General features: G+C 37.5%; 1 protein-coding gene across 16 annotated transcripts in view; it reads left to right on the forward strand.

Moving 5' to 3' along the window:
- The window catches only part of ST7L (suppression of tumorigenicity 7 like), a 143140-nt gene that overhangs the window by 914 nt on the left and 122428 nt on the right, over positions 1–19798 (forward strand). For 6 of the 16 annotated variants that reach the window (XM_027536164.1, XM_027536151.1, XM_027536150.1 and 3 more), the window contains exons 2-6: positions 541–588; positions 1584–1666; positions 4722–4884; positions 10168–10222; positions 13431–13546. In XM_027536164.1, the coding sequence (XP_027391965.1) occupies positions 541–588; positions 1584–1666; positions 4722–4884; positions 10168–10222; positions 13431–13546 (465 nt within the window). Of the gene's footprint in view, positions 1–540; positions 700–770; positions 851–1583; positions 1667–4721; positions 4885–10167; positions 10223–13430; positions 13547–19798 lie in introns of those variants that run through there. The other 10 variants (XM_027536165.1, XM_027536154.1, XM_027536157.1 and 7 more) reach the window with 5 other exon arrangements.

The raw sequence follows: 19798 nt of genomic DNA on the forward strand, positions 1-19798 counted from the left end.
GGGGGCTGTTAAAGGTGTCGGGGGCAAAGGCCAAAGGGCAGAGATTTCCTTATCACTGGAGGGCCTCGGAGAATGAGTTAGTTTAAGCGACCGAGTGGATTCTTTTTCTCTGAGGCCGCAGCTGATTGTCAAACTTGAGCTGCAGCCGCCGGCTCCTCCCGGAACTCTTAAGATCCGCCCTCTATCGTGTGCTTTCTGGCGCCCTAGGAGAAACCACCTGACAAGCTGTAGGCTTCAGGTGATAGGGCAGATTAGAGCAGTTTCAGACCTGGATGCACACCCTCTGAGTCTCCCGCCACTCAGCTGAGATAACCCACACCCAGACAACAAAACATCTAAGAGAAAACACCACGATCTTAGCCAACTATTCTCATGTTTTAAAATAGCTTTCTCAAGAGATAGTTTCCGTTGTATTTTTGTCCGTTCTCTGTTTTAGACTTTATCTTGAGTAATAAAATAGAACAATGCAGGAAGTAAAGAGAAAGAGAGCGACAAACAGTAGTGGGTACTTTCCTTAGTTCTTTCTTTCAACATTCGTAGAGAGCTTGTGTGGGCTGAAGACCCAAAGACATCTAAGACATCTCAGAGGTGACGATCCCTTGGATTCTGCAAATACTCTTTAGCTGTAGCCGCGTCAGAGTGGATGGGAGCCAGGGCCTCTTACTATGTCATTACAAATCGGCAACCTCAAATTAAAATGGAAGTATTTCTATTGTGTGACGATTTTGACTGTCAGTGCTGTTTTATTTTTCTGTAGAAAGAGAAGGCAAGTGTTCGGTTTTCTATTCTGTGAGATAATATGAAAGACTGAGATAATGTTCTGAAATACTTTGGACCTTTTAAGAACCGAGTATGTAAATCCATATACAACTAACACACTAAAACAAGCTAGATAAATTGACCTTCCTAGACTGTTTGAAAAAGCTAATTTGGTGTTTCTGTTACAGGTTAATGAAGTGCTCACTAGTGGTTTGTACGCTCAGTGAAATGTTACTCATTGAGTTTATCTTTTTTTTTTCTACATATTAATTAGATATGCCATTCAGATGAGAGTCAGTGACTTTACAGATTTTTATTTCTTTATAAAACCCAAAGTATTTATGAGATTATTATTTGAAGTGAAGAGTCTGGTCCAGGTTTTCAGTGAATCAGATATAGGAAGCACTTGGTTTGCTTTGCTTAGTTTCTCTTTGGGCTGTTTTGCCTCTCCTGGTGACTTGTCAAATACTACACTATTTCCTTCCCTCTAATTTGAAACACTGATTTGAATCTCACCAAAATAATTAGGAAATCGTTTTAATCCTCCTTTGTAATATATGTGGTGCAACTGCAAAAGGTCTTGTCTAAATTATGATGTTCTTGGTTTTATTCTCAACAGCAAGCTAAATGATCTCCTTACATGTGGGAAGGCATTTTTAAGATACTATACAATGAGAATGCAAAGTAGCTTTTTAAAAAATTACAGCTTTCTCAAATGAATCTCATACTAGATATTAATCTATGTATGTTCCTCAACTCATAAAGACACCTACATATTTGTAACTTCAGTACTTTTAAACTTTGACTTTTTTTTTTTTTTTCAGTGACAGTATTTTTAAATTCATTGACACCCAAATTCTATGTGGCACTTACAGGGACATCTTCTTTGATATCAGGACTAATATTTGTAAGTAGTTTCCATTTCCTTCATGCTTTGGTGTTTATCTAAAAATCAAATCTCTTTAAGTGGTTATAATTATAAGTACTTATAGATTAGCATTCTTAAAATGTGAAAAAGCATTATAAAAAACGCTGCAACTTCCTCTCTACTTTTAGAGATTGGTAGTATTCATTTGCATATAAAAGACTGTATGTTGTGGGGAGTCTAGTGGGAGGTGAATTCCCCAGGTAAATGCTCGGAAACTTGGCTTAGTAACAAAAATGAGTAAAATGGGCAGAGTGTAAAAAGTAAAATTTTTATTTACTTTGAAGACTCTAATCTGGACAGTACATATTCCTTCTAGAAAAGGCTATGTTCCTTCTAGAAAAGGCTAAAGATAATTGTTGCCATGTAGATTTGCAGACCGTATTACTAGAACTTTCAGTTTTTTCAAATGATTTCAAGAAAACCTGAATATAAAGTTTTTATCTTAAGTCTTCCAGTACTTTAATACTGGCAACATTGAGCAGACTAAAAATTTATGTGTCTTGAACTGGGCTTATAGTCTACCTGCCTAGAGTGTTTTACCTCTCTAGAGTGTTTAAGAGTAGAGTTTGGAAACTAGACTAACCATCACTTTAGTTGTGTGACTTCTTGAGCAAGTGAATTAACTTTTCTAAAGCTCCAATTTCCTCATCTATACATTGGGGATTATAGTAGTATCAACTTGGGAATTCCCTTGTGGTCCATTGGTTTAGGGCTCCCAGGTTTGACTGCTGAAGGCCGGGTTGGATCCCTGGTCCAGAACCTTAAGATCCCATGAGCTGCCTGACTTGGCAAAAAAAAATAAAAAATAGTATCAGTTTCATTGTTATGAGGATTAAATGAGATAATGTGTGTGAAAACTTGTAACAACATAGTAGCACTTGATGAATTTTGGCCATGTTATTCTAAGAAGTTACATAAAAACCTGTTTAATTCAGCTTTCTCTTGCTTTACTTAACCATGCTGTCATTTTTAATTTAAAAAGATTTTTAAAAATTTTGTAATCTTTATTAATATCCTTAGGAGCTAGTGTTTCCTAGTATCAACTTTGGAAAAATACTGCTACAGATAAAAATCTTAAGAAGTATTATGGCATGCATGGTGAATGCAATTTTTCTGAATTTTTTCTCATCTCTAGGTGGTGCTCTGTAACTATAGTAGAAATGTAAAAATAATAGCATTTGTATTGGAGTTGTTTTTTTTTTTCTATAGGGACACTACCATTTTGTTAAAGATGAAAAAGAGACTTTTCTCTTGACTTAAAAAAAATTGTTGAGGAAATCTGGATGAAAACTCTGTTTCTAAAAGCCTCAAATTTATTGATTTATAAATCCTTTTCATAATTTAGCATATTTTGCCATAGAATAGACTGCAAGGAGATCTAACCAGTCCATCCTAAAAGAAATCAGTCCTGAATATTCTTTGGAAGGACTGATGTTGAAGCTGAAACTCCAGTACTTTGGCCACCTGATGCAAAGAACTGACTCATTTGAAAAGACCCTGATGCTAGGAAAGATTGAAGGCGGGAGGAGAAGGGGACAACCGAGGATGAGATGGTTGGATGACATCACCGACTCAATGTACATGAGTTTGAGTAAACCCTGAAGTTTGTGATGGACAGGGAGGCCTGGCATGCTGGAGTCCATGGGATCACAAAGAGTGGGACATGACTGAGCGACTGAACTGAACTGATAAAAATCTAAATAAAGGAGATAAAATATCTTTAAACAGCTGATATAGTGGAAAAAGCACTGATCTTGGAACCAGCAGATGTAGTTTTGAATCTTGACTCTGCCATTTGGGCAAGTAACATGAATTGAGTCCTAATTTTCTCATTTATAAGGAGGGGAGAAAACTTAGACACACACACACACATATATATAATATTGATTCATAACATATAATATGTAAAACAATTTTTAAAATTTGTTACTTTTTTCAAATCAGAGTTTTAAATTTATAAAAATTAGGAATTCAAGTAACATTTTAAAGGTTGAACTGTGTCATTACCCTTGAAATATTGATGAGTTTTTATTAGCAAAGTTTATTTATAATTTCTTTTACCACCTGAAATGAGGAAGCTAGTTGTGCTGTGTTATTTCTACCTGAAGAGGTGTGCTTGGGAGCTTGAAGAATAGCAGCAAAGCCAGTTGTTTAGTTATTACGAGTACAAAGATTACTCTGAAAGGAAAAAAAGAGCCTATGGGAGCGCATAAAATAGTTTTCCATTCTGTGGAATCAGGAAAAATTCCCTCTGGACATGTCGTTTAAAGCTCACACCCAAAGAAGCCAGCAAAGGGAGTTGAAAAGGCTGGAGTATCCAAATATGAAACACTCTGCTAATTCAACACAGAGAGCTGCTTTAGATTTCCTCTTATAATAGCGATAAACTGTGGAAACAGAAAGAAAGGAATATCCTGATTTTTAAATAGTTCAATATGGGAAGCAACTTGACTCTTAACCTACATTAATAGTACTGCCAAATACTGGATTAGTATTTTATTATTCAGAAGAACTTCTAATTCTTGTTAGCCATATTTGCTGGATAGGACGTTGAGGCTCTGAGAATATAAGTGACTTATACAAAACACACAGCTAAAGTATGGCTGAATTGGGAGTCACTGTGGGAATTCTAACCCTAGTCTAGTGGTTAAGCACATCATATTAGTTGTTTCAAAATTATTTTTCTTTTAATTGTGCTACAGATAGACTAAAATGACATTGTAACATATTATTAATAGCTTAGACACTTATTATTTTTTAAATGCTTTATTTACAGACATTTCTTCTAGTGTTGCCTAAGCTTGTCTGAATTGTATGACAAAGCTATAAAAAGAAAAAAAAAAGCTACAAAAAGGCATTTTACCTCGGCTTGGTATGTGTTATCAGGGAATCTTGTGTTTGGTTTGTTTTTTGGAAGGAAAGTACATTTAAAAGACTGAATTAAACAGGAACGTCTTGAGAGAATGTTTTGACTTGAGCTCATATCTGCTGATCAGTTCTGTTTTAAATGAAAGATATTTTCTCTTTGTCACAGATATTTGAATGGTGGTACTTTCATAAGCATGGCACATCTTTTATTGAGCAAGTTTCTGTAAGCCATTTGCGACCATTGATGGGAGGAACAGAAAGCAGCATTTCAGAGCCAGGTTCTCCTTCCAACAACAGAGAGAGCGAAACCAGCAGGCAGAATTTGTCAGGTGAAATGAAATGTGTTTTCAGAGCTGTATAGTTAAGATTGTGTTTGACCGTGGCAGATAGAAAACATTTAACAATAGAAGTTTGTCTTTCCTTTAAATATAGGTTTAATGGCTGATATGGAGAGCAATGATCATCAGAGACCTAGACTCCTATTTTTTTTTGGACTCCTTCTGTTTTATTAGCCTGCCATCTCCTGTGCAGTTTTTCCTTGTGTTCCCAGACAGTCACTCTGGCTTCAGCCATCATGTCCACATTCTAGTCAGGAGGAAGGAGAACAGGCCAGGAGAAAGACACTTTCCCCATAGCAGCCAAGGATTCTTCCCAGAAGTGTTACATACTATTTTGACTTACTTTCTACTGGTCAGATCTTTATCAAATGGCTAGAACTAGGTATAAGGGAGGTTAGAAATTGTAATCATTTTCTCAGTGTACATGTGCCCAGGTGATAAGGGGATCTTATTGCTGATAAAGGAGAGAACAGAGACAATTAGCCATCTCTGCCAAGAGAGCAGGCAGTTGGCACCCTACTCTAGTACTCTTGCCTGGAAAATCCCATGGACAGAGGAGCCTGGTAGGCTGCAGTCCATGGGGTCGCGAAGAGTCAGGCATGACTGAGCCACTTCCCTTTCACTTTTCACTTTCATGCATTGGAGAAGGAAATGGCAACCCACTCCAGTATTCTTGCCTGGAGAATCCCAGGGACAGAGGAGCCTGGTGGGCTGCCGTCTGTGGGGTTGCACAGAGTCAGACACGACTAAAGTGACTTAGCAGCAACAGCAGCCAAGAGAGCGAAGTTAGGAAAAATATTTTTTCTTGTCAGTATATTTACAAAGACATCAAAATCTATTATCAATGTATGAATATTATTTTGTCATACTTAAATTATAGACCATTCTTATATATGTATCTAGTAATTATACAATTAGGAAAATAAAATCTTTGAAGCCAAATAGAAGTGACATTTTTGGATTATTGTTCCTTTCATTTGGTATGAAAATCCCATGGACAGAGGAGCCTGGTAGGCTACAGTCCATGGAGTCTCAAAGAGTTGGACAGGACTGAGTGACTTCACTTTCACTTTCATTTGGTGTAGGTTAAAATCATATGGTAATAATACAAATGAGTTAATTCTGTAGAATGCCATAATGTCTCATTTGTTCAGTAAACCAAACATGAAGTTTATATTAGTTTAGTAGAAAAATACTACCTGAGTGAAATTGATGGCACTTTTTATGTGTGGTCAGGGAAGTTTTTCGGAGAAAGAACCATTTAAACTGAGCCATAAAGTGTGAGTGGGAGTTGACCAGGATTAGTAGGGATGGGGTTGACAGCCATTCAGGAAGTACGGGAAGGAATACTGGTAATTTTCTTTCCTCTTCTCCTTTCTCCCCTTTCATAAAATAATTATAGAACTCTTAAGAATAAGGCATTTTGGATGTGAGGGTGATCTGGTTGCGACATCTGTCACCCCATTGGTCACCAGGGTTGATTCAGCTTATCTGGCTGGCTAGGCAGGTGTCCCCTTCCTCCCTCACTGCTCCATGTGCATTCCTCCCAAAGCTGCGTGCTCGGTGGAATAGTATGACCATCCCTGAGAGAGGAGGACTGGTCTTTGGTCAAGGATATATGAGTAGCTGCGCTCCCCTGCTAGAACCTCCAAACAAGCTCTCAAGAATAAGGCATGTTAAAATGAATATGACATAGATCTGTCATAAGGAAGCTCATAGTCCAGTTGTAAATAATTATAACAATAATGCATTCATTATACGATCTTACACCCTATTGTGAGACTGAGTCAAAGTTCTTTGGTTCCACTTTCTCTCCCTGGGTATCTGCATCTTATTCTATAATATTGTCTTCCATAGACATATATATTGGGAGAGCCAATTTTAAATTTCTGCCCTCAAGATCTCTTCCCTGGTGGCTCAGAGGTTAAGGCCTCTGCCTGCAATGCGGGAGACCTGGGTTCAATCCCTGAGTCAGGAAGATCCCCTGGAGAAGGAAATGGCAACCCACTCCAGTATTCTTGCCTGGAGAATCCCGTGGATGGAGGAGCCTGGTGGGCTACAGTCCACGGGGTTGCAAAGAGTTGGACACGACTGAGCGACTTCACTTTCACTTTCACATTTCTAACTCTGCTAGAAATCTTCACCTTTGATGTCCCTCAGCAATCCTAAGCTTACAGTCCAAAGTGAAGCTGCTAATTTTCTTTCAATAGATACTCTCCACAATCCTAAAATCTATTAATTTCCATAAGAGAAACCTTTGAATTGTTTTAGATAATAGCTCTTTTATTTCCCCTTTCTTCTCCAGACTATTGACCCTCATTGTTTTCCCCTCAAAAATTACCTTGACTCTGTTCTACCTTCTTTTAGTTCAGCATTCATTGCCCCGTATCTGGGCCTTAGATATCTCTTTCCTGGATTATTGCTGTGCATCCTAACTAGTTTCCATGCCTATGATACTTCTCCTTTTAGCACATTCTCTCCCCTTACTATAAGAAAGTGGTTCTCAAACCAGGAATCTTTATACTCTTCAAAATGACTGAGTACCTCACAGAGCTTTTGTTTAAATAGTGATTATATGCCCAGTATTTACCATATTAGAAATTGAAACAAATTTTAACAATACTTATTAATTATTTTAAAAATAACAGAAACCCATTGCATGTTAACATATTTCTATGAACTGAACTGTGTCTCTCTCCCACCTCAAATTCATGTGTTGAAGTTCTAACCTCTAATATAATTATACCCAACCTATGGTATTTAGTTAGGGCAACCTGAGCTAATACACATATCATGAAAAATAATTATATTTCCCCAAATAGGAAATTTTAATCAGAAGACTGCCATTGCTTTACATTCACTTAAATCTCTTTATTATCTAGCTTAAAAAAAAATAGCTTATTCTTATATCTGCTTCTGGCATTGCCTGTTGTGAAATGTTGTTTTGGTTGACATCTATGAAGAAAATCTGTTCTCACACAGATGCATAGTTGGAAAAGGGAAGAATAGTTTAATAACCTTTTCAGAAAGTTGTGGATATTCTTTTTTAATACAACAGCAAAATTTACTGAGAGATACTTTCTTAAAGTTTAGTTGGAGTATGGAATCTGATGCTATACCAATTAGCTCTTCGTGTTCTGTTACATTAAAATCCCTTGGTGTCCCATTTTGAATGGGTCTTTCATTGTTCATTTAGAAAATACTCATTCCCTGAGTTATGTTTGTCTTCCAAATATTGATACATTGTTAGTTTTTAAAAATGAGATTTATTAATATCACCACTAATTTCACAGAAAAGCCTTTAAGTATTGGGAAATTGTCAAGTTCATGGTAACTAATACAAGTTTTTCAAAATTCCAATATGTACTTGAAAGTTCAAATCTTATCATCAGCAGCAAGTACTGTTTTTTCTTCCTTGAATTTGGCAGACCTACTTTGTTCACCATTCAGAAAAATGTCTGCTAGGTATTTATCTGAATAATCATAAAGTTGTCTCTTGGTGATTCTTTCAGATAAAAGTGATACTCCACGGAAAAAAAAGTTAGTTCAGCTCAAAAAACAATTGCTTATATTGAAGACAACTTTCATATTTTTTTGCCTGTTTACTAGATTAGGGGTGAGGAACCAATTACTACTAGTTTAAAATACTGGCAGTTTTACAAACCATTGATTTTGTACCGTCAGCCCAACTTCGCAGGACTTGCACTAGTGTGAGGCAAGTCAGATGCTTGGGGCACAAAATTTAAGGACGCCCTCACTCTCAGGGTGGCTCAGATGGTAAAGCGTCTACCTACAATGCAGGAGACCTGGGTTCAGTCCCTGGGTTGGGAAGATCTCCTGGAGAAGGAAATGGCAACCCACTCCAATATTCTCGCCTGGAAAATCCCATGGACGGAGGAGCCTGGTAGGCTATAGTCCATGGGGTCGCAAAGAGTCGGACACGACTGAGCGACTTCACTCACTCAAAAAGTTAAAAAGGCAAATAATGCCTTCTCATTTATTATGAAATGTGTTGTTAGTTTGCAGTTCCATGCATGGTACTTTGGCAACTGCTGATCTAAACAGAGACCTGATATTTGTTATCTTTCTATTTATAAACATTTGATGGCTTCTTACTAAGAACAATATCTAAGCTCTTTATGTAGTATATAAGCGCCTTCATCAGTTTCCCCCAGTCTGTCCTGTAGCCTCATTTACATCTCTCCTCACCTTCTTAGGTGTTACTCAGTCATCTCCGACTCTTTGCAACCCATGTACTATAGCCTGCCAGGCTTCTCTGTCCCTGGAATTCTCCAGGCAAGAATACCGAAGTGGGTTGGCTTTCTTTTCTCCAGGGCATCTTCCCAATCCAGGGATCGAACTCAGGTCTCCCACATTGCAGGCAGGTTCTTTACCATCTGAGCCATCACGGCAGCCCTCTCACCTTCTACCGTGTACTTTAATCTTCCACCATGTACTCTAATTGAACTATGCTGTGTGATTTTCTAATACTACTTCTTAGAATGTTCTTCATCTGGCAACCTTCTACTCATTTTTTACAGTGGTTCAAGTTTAAAGGATTCAAGTTTAAAGCCTGGCGCACTACAGTCCATGAGGTTGCAAGGAGTCCAACATGACTTAGTGACTCAGTTCAGTTCAGTCGCTCAGTCATGTCTGACTCTTTACGACCCCATGGACTGCAGCACGCCAGGCTTCCCTGTCCATCACCAACTCCCGAAGCTTGCTCAGGCTCACGTCCATCGAATGACTAAACAACAACAAAAACAACATTTAAATGTCACCTCCTTTCCAAAGTCTCCCCTTATTTCTCCAGAGCAAACTTAATCACTTCCTTTTTATTCTTAGACCAGAACAGCTCTCTACCATAGCACTTTGCACACAGTTTAGGTGATAGTTTACATAACTGATTCTCATGCCACATGTAATTCAGTTAAACAAGTTAGTTCAGATTCTGTGGTAGGTTCTAGAAATACAAACATGAACAAAGTTTTAAAAGCTTATATTTTAAAGGGAGAAACCTGTAAACCAAACAGATAGTCACTTTGTAATATGGTAAGTGCTATACTTGAATTGTGGACCAAAGGCTACGGAGGCAGAAATAAGGGAATAACTATATTTGATTACATGCTGCATGACAGCAGGGATGGTACATGCTTTATTCATCTTTGTGTTATACGTGGCCAGCATTATGCTTACCATGTTGGCTAAATTAGTATTTAACTACATTAGATTAAACTGTCTTAATTTCCCCCTTTTTCTCTTTGTTTTTTTTAGAATGTAAAGTATGGAGAAATCCTCTAAATCTTTTCAGAGGAGCAGAATATAGGAGGTATTACATTTTGCTTTCAGTATAATTATGGCATTGGTTTTAGAGTAAAAGTATTATGGAAACATTTATTTTTACAGATATATCATAATTACAGATTACAGATTATCATAGCTCTTCTAGTTGGAGTTACGGATATATCATAAGGTAAAATGATTAGCCCAGAGTTTAATTTTCTGCATCTTGAATATGTTTACTTTTTTCATGAGAAACATTGCTTCAAGCCATGTTTGTGATATATAATAAGTGTACATTTGGTCCTTGGTTTATGACAGAAAGCCTTTTCAAAGAATTCATGAGGTTAAGAAAAATTATAAATGTCAGCATATTCCTGTGCATATGTGCTCAATTTCAAATTTGACAGTTATTTGACAGTTTACTAGAAGATATCAATCTGAATGTGAATATAAATTTCATTTGTGCAACAGTACAGGGTATACTATTTTTATATTGTATTTTATATTGCCATTCCCTGGCTACACTATTGTGTCCATTGCTCTTCTGGTTTTTACTCTAAATGAGAAAACTTTTGAAACTTATGACAAAAGATAAATTTATTTGTTTGGAAAGGGGCTGTGTTTTACCTGGGAATAGCATGGGGTATGTCATTTAATTCATTGAACAAGAAATAGTTTATGTCTACTGTATGTGGACGTTGTACAAAATGACGGGGATGCAAAATGATTAAGCAGTAATCCCTGTGCATAAGTAGTTGATAGTGTAGAACAGTCACATCCTGGGAAGTCAAAGCTAGCCTTTTCTGATAGATGTAATTAGCCTATATTAAGGGATTTTGCAAGAAACAGGTCCTTGAACTTCTCACTGTGTTTATTAAAAACCTTTTAGGCTATTATTCTTGTTATCTAGTATCTACTTCATGAAAATCTTAAAGAGAAATTTCTTATCTTAGTATAAGGAACTCTTTTTTATAATTTTACTTATTTATTTACTTTTGGCTATGCTGGATCTTTGTTGCTGCGTGGGCTTTTCTCTAGTTGTGGTGTGCTGGCTTCTCATTGTCATGGCTTCTCTTGTGGAACACAGGCTCTAGGTGCACAAGCTTCAGTAATTGTGGCACATGGGCTCAGTAGTTGTGGTTCCTGGGATCTAGAACAAAGGCTCAACTGTTGTGGTGCATAGGCTTTGTTGCTCTGTGGCCTGCGGGATCTTCCCAGGTCAGGGATTGAACCCATGCCTGCATTGGCAGGCAGATTCTTGACCAGTGAGCCATCAGGGAAGCCCAGGATAAGGAATTCTTAATGCTTCTTTTTGAACTCTTAATGCTTCTTTCTTAATGGGAAAGTATAAAATGCATTGGTAATTATTGTGTGGTTCTGGGAAGCTTAGACTTGTATTATAGCCCACCTTTAGCAAATTTATAGAACTCTTTGCTGTGGGCCATTTTATGGCTCAATCCTTGTTTTACTTTATTGAGTCTTTTAAAATTTGCTTCTAATTTAGGTTATTGATTTGTTGTTTTGTTGTGTAGTTGCTAAGTTGTGTTTGATTTTTGTGACCCCCGTCGACTGTAGCCTGCTAGGCTCCTCTGTCCCTGAGATTTCCCAGGGAAGAATTCTGGAGTGGGTTGCCATTTCCTTCTCCAGGGGATCTTCCTGACCCAGGGATTGAATCCACATATCCTGCACTACAAGTGGATTCTGTACTGCTGAGCCACCAGGGAAGCCCTAAGTTATTGATACTATACATATATTTTTTTAACTGCTTCAAATCATTTTGGGATTAATATAGATTGTTAAATTTTTTTATGATTTTAGAATGTGTACCAAACTTTGCTAAGTGAACAAGTGTTTGCTTTTTCTTTTTTCTTCATGATAATTTCTCGCAAAATAGCTAAAAACTTTAAATAGCAAGACAACTTATTAAATAACTTAAAAATCTTTGATCATATATATATAATGTGCTTTTAAAATGCCTTTTCTGATTGCAAAATACATACCTATTCATAGAAAGTTGGAAAATAAAGAGATGTATAGAAAGAAAGTAAAAAAAAAAAATCACCTTTTTCTACCATGAAGAGACAACTGCTACTAGTGTTTCCATCAAGACTCTCTTCTATATATGTGTATATAGAAACAAAACTTGAACATCATAATATATGAAATTCACCATATGTGAATTTCCCACAGAATTTCTTCAAAACGTGAATTTTAACAGTTGTACTATATTTTATTGTAGAGGTACCATATATAACTTACAGATTATAGTTCACTGTTAACAATTACTCTAGAAGGATATTTTTATATATAAATATTTATTCACATATATGATTATTTTCTTAGGGTAGATTTGTAGCACTAGGATTACTGAGTCAAAAGGTGTGAACAGTTTTTTTTCTTCCCTTTGAATTTTTTCTTCTTTTAATGTTGAAAAATTTCAAAAATAAGCAAAAGTAGAGTGGTAAAATGGAATTCCATTTGCCAATCCTCTAACTAGATGTGAATATTTTTAAGCCTCTTTTGAAAATAATTAATTAATTAAGTTTTGCTTACGCTGAGTCTTCATAGCTGCATCCAGGCTAATTGTGGGAAGTGGGGGCTACTCTTCCTTGCGGCGCACAGGCTGTTCATCGCTGTAGCTTCTCTTGTTGTGGAGCATAGGCGCTAGGCATGCAGGCTTCAGTAGTTGTGGCGCTAAGACTCTTGATACTTCATAATTGATTTCTGGGAAGAGAAATGTAAATACCAATTTATAACAGGAATATGTGTGAATCGATATCCCACTTCACTCTTGATGACATATATTTGCCAATTTTATAGGTGAAAAGTAAAAATGAGTTATTTTAATTTATTAGCCAGCTTGTTATCTGCTATTAATTCCTGAGGGTTTTAGGGTGTTTTCTTCTAGCTTCTTTGTAGTTTTACTTTTCATATTTAATTCTAATTCACTGAGAATTTAAGTATACTTAATGAGGTATATATTTCAGTCAAATTGTTTTATCCATTCAAATTCAATTTTGAAGCACTGTTTGTTGAATAATCTAGCCTTTTCCCTTTTGGTTTTAGATGTTTTATTATTGTACTCTAAGTAGTTTGTGTAGGTTATCTCTTTTGTTTTATTGATTACAATAAGCTTTTGAAATGTCCTTAAATAAAATTTGTAGTAGTAAATTTTGAATTTTAAGTAGTGTCTATTATAGCTGATTGATGCTCTCTCACGTTCAATTTACATATTTTCTTGTATTTTGGTAAAGATACACTTGGGTGACTGGTAAAGAGCCACTTACATACTATGACATGAATTTGTCAGCTCAGGACCATCAGACCTTTTTCACCTGTGACACAGACTTTTTACGTCCTTCAGATACAGGTATGTGTCATATCTGTTCTTGGGGTGAATAGTAGTCATTAAAATTATTTTCAAAGTTTTTTAGTGTAATTTATTATACAGAGTTATTTGGCTTGGAGTCGTTTGTATCATTGATAAGAAACCCAGAATAAATTGAAACTAATTATGATTGTAAACTAGGTTATTATTATAGTCTCTTGTCTTATACAGAATTTAAATTATTTTATACAAATTAGTTGCTTCTTTTACAACTTAAAAAACTTTTCAGATCAAATCCAACAATGGCTTATGCAGAGAATAGTGTACCCAGTTTTGGTTGGGGAAATTAACACCTGAAATCATACATTTAAAAAAAAAAAAAGAGTAAGGCAGAGTTAAACATTGGGGCACAGCATGCGGAGAAAAATTGGGTATATTTTATTCTAGTCATAATTCAGAGAAACACTGTAAAGTTGTGGAAGATCATAGAAGTGTCTGAGTTTAGTTCTCTCTAATCTTTTCTGTAGAAGTGAGTATGGAGACTCTTAAATATTTGGCTTAAAGTTGTTGTTTTGTTGCTGAATTGTGTCCGACTGATTGACAGGGATCTTTATCACAACTATTTTGCCCTTTTCCACCTTATCTATGCTTCTACTTTTATCCTTCAAAATTAAAAGTATTATTCTTTGAGAAGCCTTCTCTGATCTTCTCTGCAGTTCAACAGTACTTAGTCCAAACCTCAGTATAATAATTTTAGTTAGTTTATTCAACTGTGAACACTTATTTGTTAATATTATGATGTTGCTTTAATGTTTGTCCTCCCTAATAATGTATGAAACTTTGGAAATAAGAGACTATACTTGTCATCTTTGAATCCTTATCATCTAACACACTGCCTGGTATACTGTAAATATTAATATTTATTCTTTGATGGAATTATAAATGATTGAATAGCTTTGATGTTGCAGATGTCTTAAGCAGTTTCATTAATAATAGCTAACAATTGTATAATACTTATTATATATGAAGCACTGTTCTAAGCAATTTATATAAAGATACTAATTTAATCATCCCAATCACTTTATGTTGTTCAGTTGCTAAGTCATGTCCAACTCTTTGTGACTCCATGAACTGCACCAGGCCAGGCTTCCCCATCTTTTACTATCTTCTGGAGTTTGTTCAAACTACATCCATTGAGTCAGTGATGCTGTCCAACCATTTTATTCTTTGTTGCCCCCTTCTCTTCTTGCCCTGAATCTTTCCCAGCTTCAGGGTCTTTTCCAGTGAGTTGGCACTTTCACACTCCAGAATGTCTGGCTCTAGGTGAGTGACCACACCATCGTGGTTATCTGGGTCATTAAGATCTTGCCACTTCTTCTTTATCTCTTCTGCCTTTTATTGTGCTTATCTTTGCATGAAATGTTCCCTTGCTATCTCCAATTTTCATGAAAAGATCTTTAGTCTTTCCCATCCTATTATTTTCCTCTATTTCTTTGCGTTGTTCACTTAAGGCTTTCTCATCTCTCCTTGCTATTCTCTGGAACTCTGCATTCAGTTGGATATATCTTGCCTTTTCTCTTTTCTACTTTTCCACTTCCTTTTCTCTTTTCTCTTTCCACTTTTCTTCTTTTTCTTGGCTATTTGTAAGGCCTCATATTTGTAAGGCTTCATCAGACAACCACTTTGCCTTTTTGCATTTCTTTTTCTTGGGGTTGGTTTTGGTCACCATGCCCTGTACAGTGTTATGAACCTCTGTCTGTAGTTCTTCAGGTACTCTTGTCTACCAGATCTAATCCCTTGACTCTGTTTGTCACTTTCACGGGGGCTTCCCCTGTGGCTCAGAGGTAAAGTATCCATCTGCAATGCAGTAGACACAGAAGACCCGGGTTTGACACCAGGGTTGGGAAGATCCAGGTGGAGAAGGAAATGGCAATCCAGTCCAGTATTCTTACCTGGAAGATCCCATGAACAGAGGAGCCTGGAAGACTACATACAGTCTATGAGGTAGCAAAGAGTCAGACACGACTGAGCACTGTCTAATCATAATCTGAATGGCCTAGTAGTTTCCCTATTTTATTCAATTTAAGCCTGAATTTTTCAGTAAGGAGCTGATGATCTGAACCACAGTTAGCTCCAGGTCTTGTTTTTGCTGACTGTATAGAGCTTCTTCATCTTTGGTTGCAAAGAATATAATCAATCTGATTTCAGTGTTGACCCTCTGGTGATGCCACGTGTAGAGTTGTTTTTTGTGTTGTTGAAAGACTGCTTGCTATGACAGTGCATTCTCTTGACAAAACTCTGTTAGCCTTTGCTCTGCTTCATTTTATACTCTAGACCAAACTTGCCAGTCACTCCAGATATCTCTTGACTTTCTACATTTGTATTCCAATCCCATATAATGAAAAGGATGTCTGTTTATTTATTTATTTTTTTTGGTGTTAGTTCTAGAAGGTCTTATAGGTCTTCATAGAACCAGTCAATTTCAGCTTCTTCATCTTTAGTGGTTGAGGCATAGACTTGGATTACTGTGATGTGGAGTGGTTTGCCTTGGAAATGAACCAAGATCATTCTGTCATTTTTGAGATTGCACCCAAATACAGCATTTTGGACTCTTGTTGATTATGAGGGCTACTCCATTTCTTCTAAGGGGTTCTTTCCCAGAGTAGTAGATATAATGGTCATCTGAATTAAATTTACCCATTCTTGTCCATTTTAGTTCACTGATCCCTAAGATGTCGATGTTCACTTTGCCATTTCCTTCTTGACCATGTCTCATTTACCTTGATTCATGAACCTAATCTTCCAGGCTCCTATGTGATATTGTTCTTTATAGCATCAGACTTTACTTTCACCACCAGACACATCCATAACTCAGTGTCATTTCCACTGTGGCCCAGTCTCTTCATTCTTTCTGGAGCTGGTATTCTGCTCTTCCCCAGTAGTATATTGGACACCTGTCGACCTGCGGGGCTCATCTTTTGCTGTCATATCTTTTTGCCTTTTCATGATGTTCATGGGATTCTCAATGCAAGAATGCTGAAGTAGTTTGCCATTCCCTTCTCCAGTGGACCACATTTTGTCAGAACTCTCCACTATCACCTGTTTATCTTGGGTGGCCTTGCATGGCATGGATCATAGCTTTATTGAGTTATACAAGGCTGTGAATCCATGTGATCGTTTTGGTTAGCTTTCTGTGATTGTGGTTTTTATTTTTGAGACTATAGGATTATAGTTCTTGTTTCTTCTGTCTGCCCTCTGATGGCTGAAGACAGGAGGCTTGTGCAAGCTTCCTGATGGGAGGGACTGGCTGTGGGGAAACTGGGTCTTTCTCTAGTGGGCAGGGCCATGCTCAGTAAATCTTTAATCCAATTTTCTGCTGGTAGGATACTGGCAAGCTACAGTCCATGAGGTAGCAAAGAGTCAGACATGACAGCAGTGTATAATCATAAGGGATTTGATTTAGGTCATACCTGAATGGCCTAGTGGTTTTCCCTATTTTCTTCAATATAAGCCTGAATTTTGCAATAAGGAGCTGCTCACTCCCTGTTAGTTGTTTGGCCTGAGGCAACCAATTCCTGGAGTCTACAGGCTCTGTGGTAGGACTACTCAGTTCAGTTAAGTTCAGTCACTCAGTTGTGTCCAACTCTTTGTGACCTCATGGACTGTAGCATGCCAGGCCTCCCTATCCATCACCAACTCCTGGAGTTTACTCAAACTCATGTCCATTGAGTTGATGATGCCATCCAACCATCTCATCCTCTGTTGTCCCCTTCTCCTCCTGCCTTCAATCTTTCCCAGCATCAGAGTCTTTTCAAATGAGTCATCTCTTAGCATCTGATGGCCAAAGTATTAGAGTTTCAGCTTCAACATCAGATCTTCCAATGAATATTCAGAACTGATTTCCTTTAGGATGAACTGGTTGGATCTCCTTGCAGTCCAAGGGACTCTCAAGAGTTTTCTCCAATACCACAGTTCAAAAGCATCAATTCTTTGGCACTCAGCTTTCTTTATAGTCCAACTCACACATCCATACATGACTACTGGAAAAACCATAGCCTTGACTAGATGGACCTTTGTTAGCAAAATAATGTCTCTGCTTTTTAATATGCTGTCTAGGTTGGTCATAACTTTCCTTCCAAGGAGTAAGCGTCTTTTAATTTCATGGCTGAAATCACCATCTGCAGTGATTTTGGAGCCCCCAAAAATAAAGTCTGCCACTATTTCCATTGTTTCCCCATCTATTTGCCATGAAGTGATGGGACCAGATGCCGTGATCTTAGTTTTCTGAATATTGAGCTTTAAGCCAACTTTTTCAATTTCCTCTTTAACTTTCATCAAGAGGCTCTTTAGTCTTTCTTCACTTTCTGCCATAAGGGTGGTGTCATCTACATATCTGAGGTTATTGATATTTCTCCCAGCAGTCTTGATTCCAGCTTGTGCTTCATCCAGTCCAGCGTTTTTCATGACGTACTCTGCATACAAGTTAAATAAGCAGGGTGATGATATACAGTATTGACATACTCCTTTCCCAATTTGGATCCAGTCTGTTGTTTCATGTCCCATTCTAACTGTTGCTTCCTGACCTGCATACAGATTTCTCAAGAGGCAGGTCAGGTGGTCTGCTATTCCCATCTCTTTCAGAATTTTCCACAGTTTGTGGTGATTCACACAGTCAAAGGCTTTGGCATCATCAATAAAGCAGGAATAGATGTTTTTCTGGAACTCTCTTGCTTTTTCGATGATCCAGTGGATGTTGGCAATTTGATCTCTGGTTCCTCTGCTTTTTCTAAAACCAGCTTGAACATCTGGAAGTTCACGGTTCACGTATTGCTGAAGCCTGGCTTCGAGAGTTTTAAGCATTACTTTACTAACATGTGAGAGGAGTGCAACTGTGCAGTAGTTTGAGCATGCTTTGGCATTGCCTTTCTTTGGGATTGGAATGAAAACTGACCTTTTCCAGTCTTGTGGCCACTGCTGAGTTTTCCAAATTTGCTAGCAGATTGGGTGCAACACTTTCACAGCATCATCTTTTAGGATTTGAAAGAGCTCAACTGGAATTCTGTCACCTCTACTGGCTTTGTTCGTAGTAATGTTTCCTAAGGCCCACTTGACTTCACATTCCAGGATGTCTGGCTCATCCCATCATGATGATCTGGGTCATGAAGATCTTTTTTGTACAGTTCTTCTGTGTATTCTTGCCAACTCTTCTTAATATCTTCTGCTTCTGTTAGGTCCATACCATTTCTGTCCTTTATTTTGCCCATCTTTGCATGAAATGTTCCCTTGGTATCTCTAATTTTCTTGAAGGGATCTCTAGTCTTTCCCATCCTATTGTTTTTCTCTATTTCTTTGCACTGATCACTGAGAAAGGCTTTCTTATCTCTCCTTACTATTCTTTGGAACTCTTCATTCAAATGGATATATCTTTCCTTTTCTCCTTTGCTTTTCACTTCTCTTTTCTCAGCTATTTGTAAGACCTCCTCAGACAGCCATTTTGCTTTTTCGCATTTCTTTTTCTTGGAGATGGTTTTGATCCATGTCTCCTGTACAATGTCATGAACCTCCGTCCATAGTTCATCAGGCAGTCTTTCTATCAGATCTAGTCTCTTAAATCTATTCGTCACTTCCATTGTATAATCGTAAGGGATTTGATTTAGGTCATACCTGAATGGTCTGGTGGTTTTCCCTACTTTCTTCAAAAGTAGGGCTATTAGCAACCTTCAAAAAGGACTTATGCCAACACACACCTCCCAGGGCTGCTGCTGCCAGTGCCCCATCCCCTCAGTAGGCCACTTCTGACCTATGCCTCTGCAGGAGACTCTCAAACACTGACAGGCACGTCTGGCTCAGCCTTGTGAGGTCACTGCTCCTTTCCTCTGGGTTCTGGTGCGCACAAGATTTTGTTTGTGTCCTCCAAGAGTCTCTTTCCCCCAGTCCTGAACAGTTTTGTGTAATTTTTTGTTAAAAATGTAAGTTTCTTTTGACCATATAGTTCTAAATGGAATCTTGTTCTTTATATGTTTGTCAAATTCATAGAGCTACATGTTTGCCTCTTCCAGCTTTGAAAAAGGTCCTCCATATAACCTATTTGGCTGGGTGAGTTCTCATTGTCATTCCTGTCAACCGAGTCAGACATACTTTCTGACAGAGAAGTCTGACTTCATTTTTTAAATTCAAAGAGACATGTTAGCATTCATCCCTATGACAACCATCTCTCTTCTGAATTCAGATTCTAAGATGAAAAGATAGGTAAGTCTTGGAGCCTTGCCTTGAGCTTATCACTTGGCCAAAACA

The sequence above is a fragment of the Bos indicus x Bos taurus genome, chromosome 3 (genome assembly GCF_003369695.1).
Source record: "Bos indicus x Bos taurus breed Angus x Brahman F1 hybrid chromosome 3, Bos_hybrid_MaternalHap_v2.0, whole genome shotgun sequence".
NCBI classification, from domain to species: Eukaryota; Metazoa; Chordata; class Mammalia; order Artiodactyla; family Bovidae; genus Bos; species Bos indicus x Bos taurus.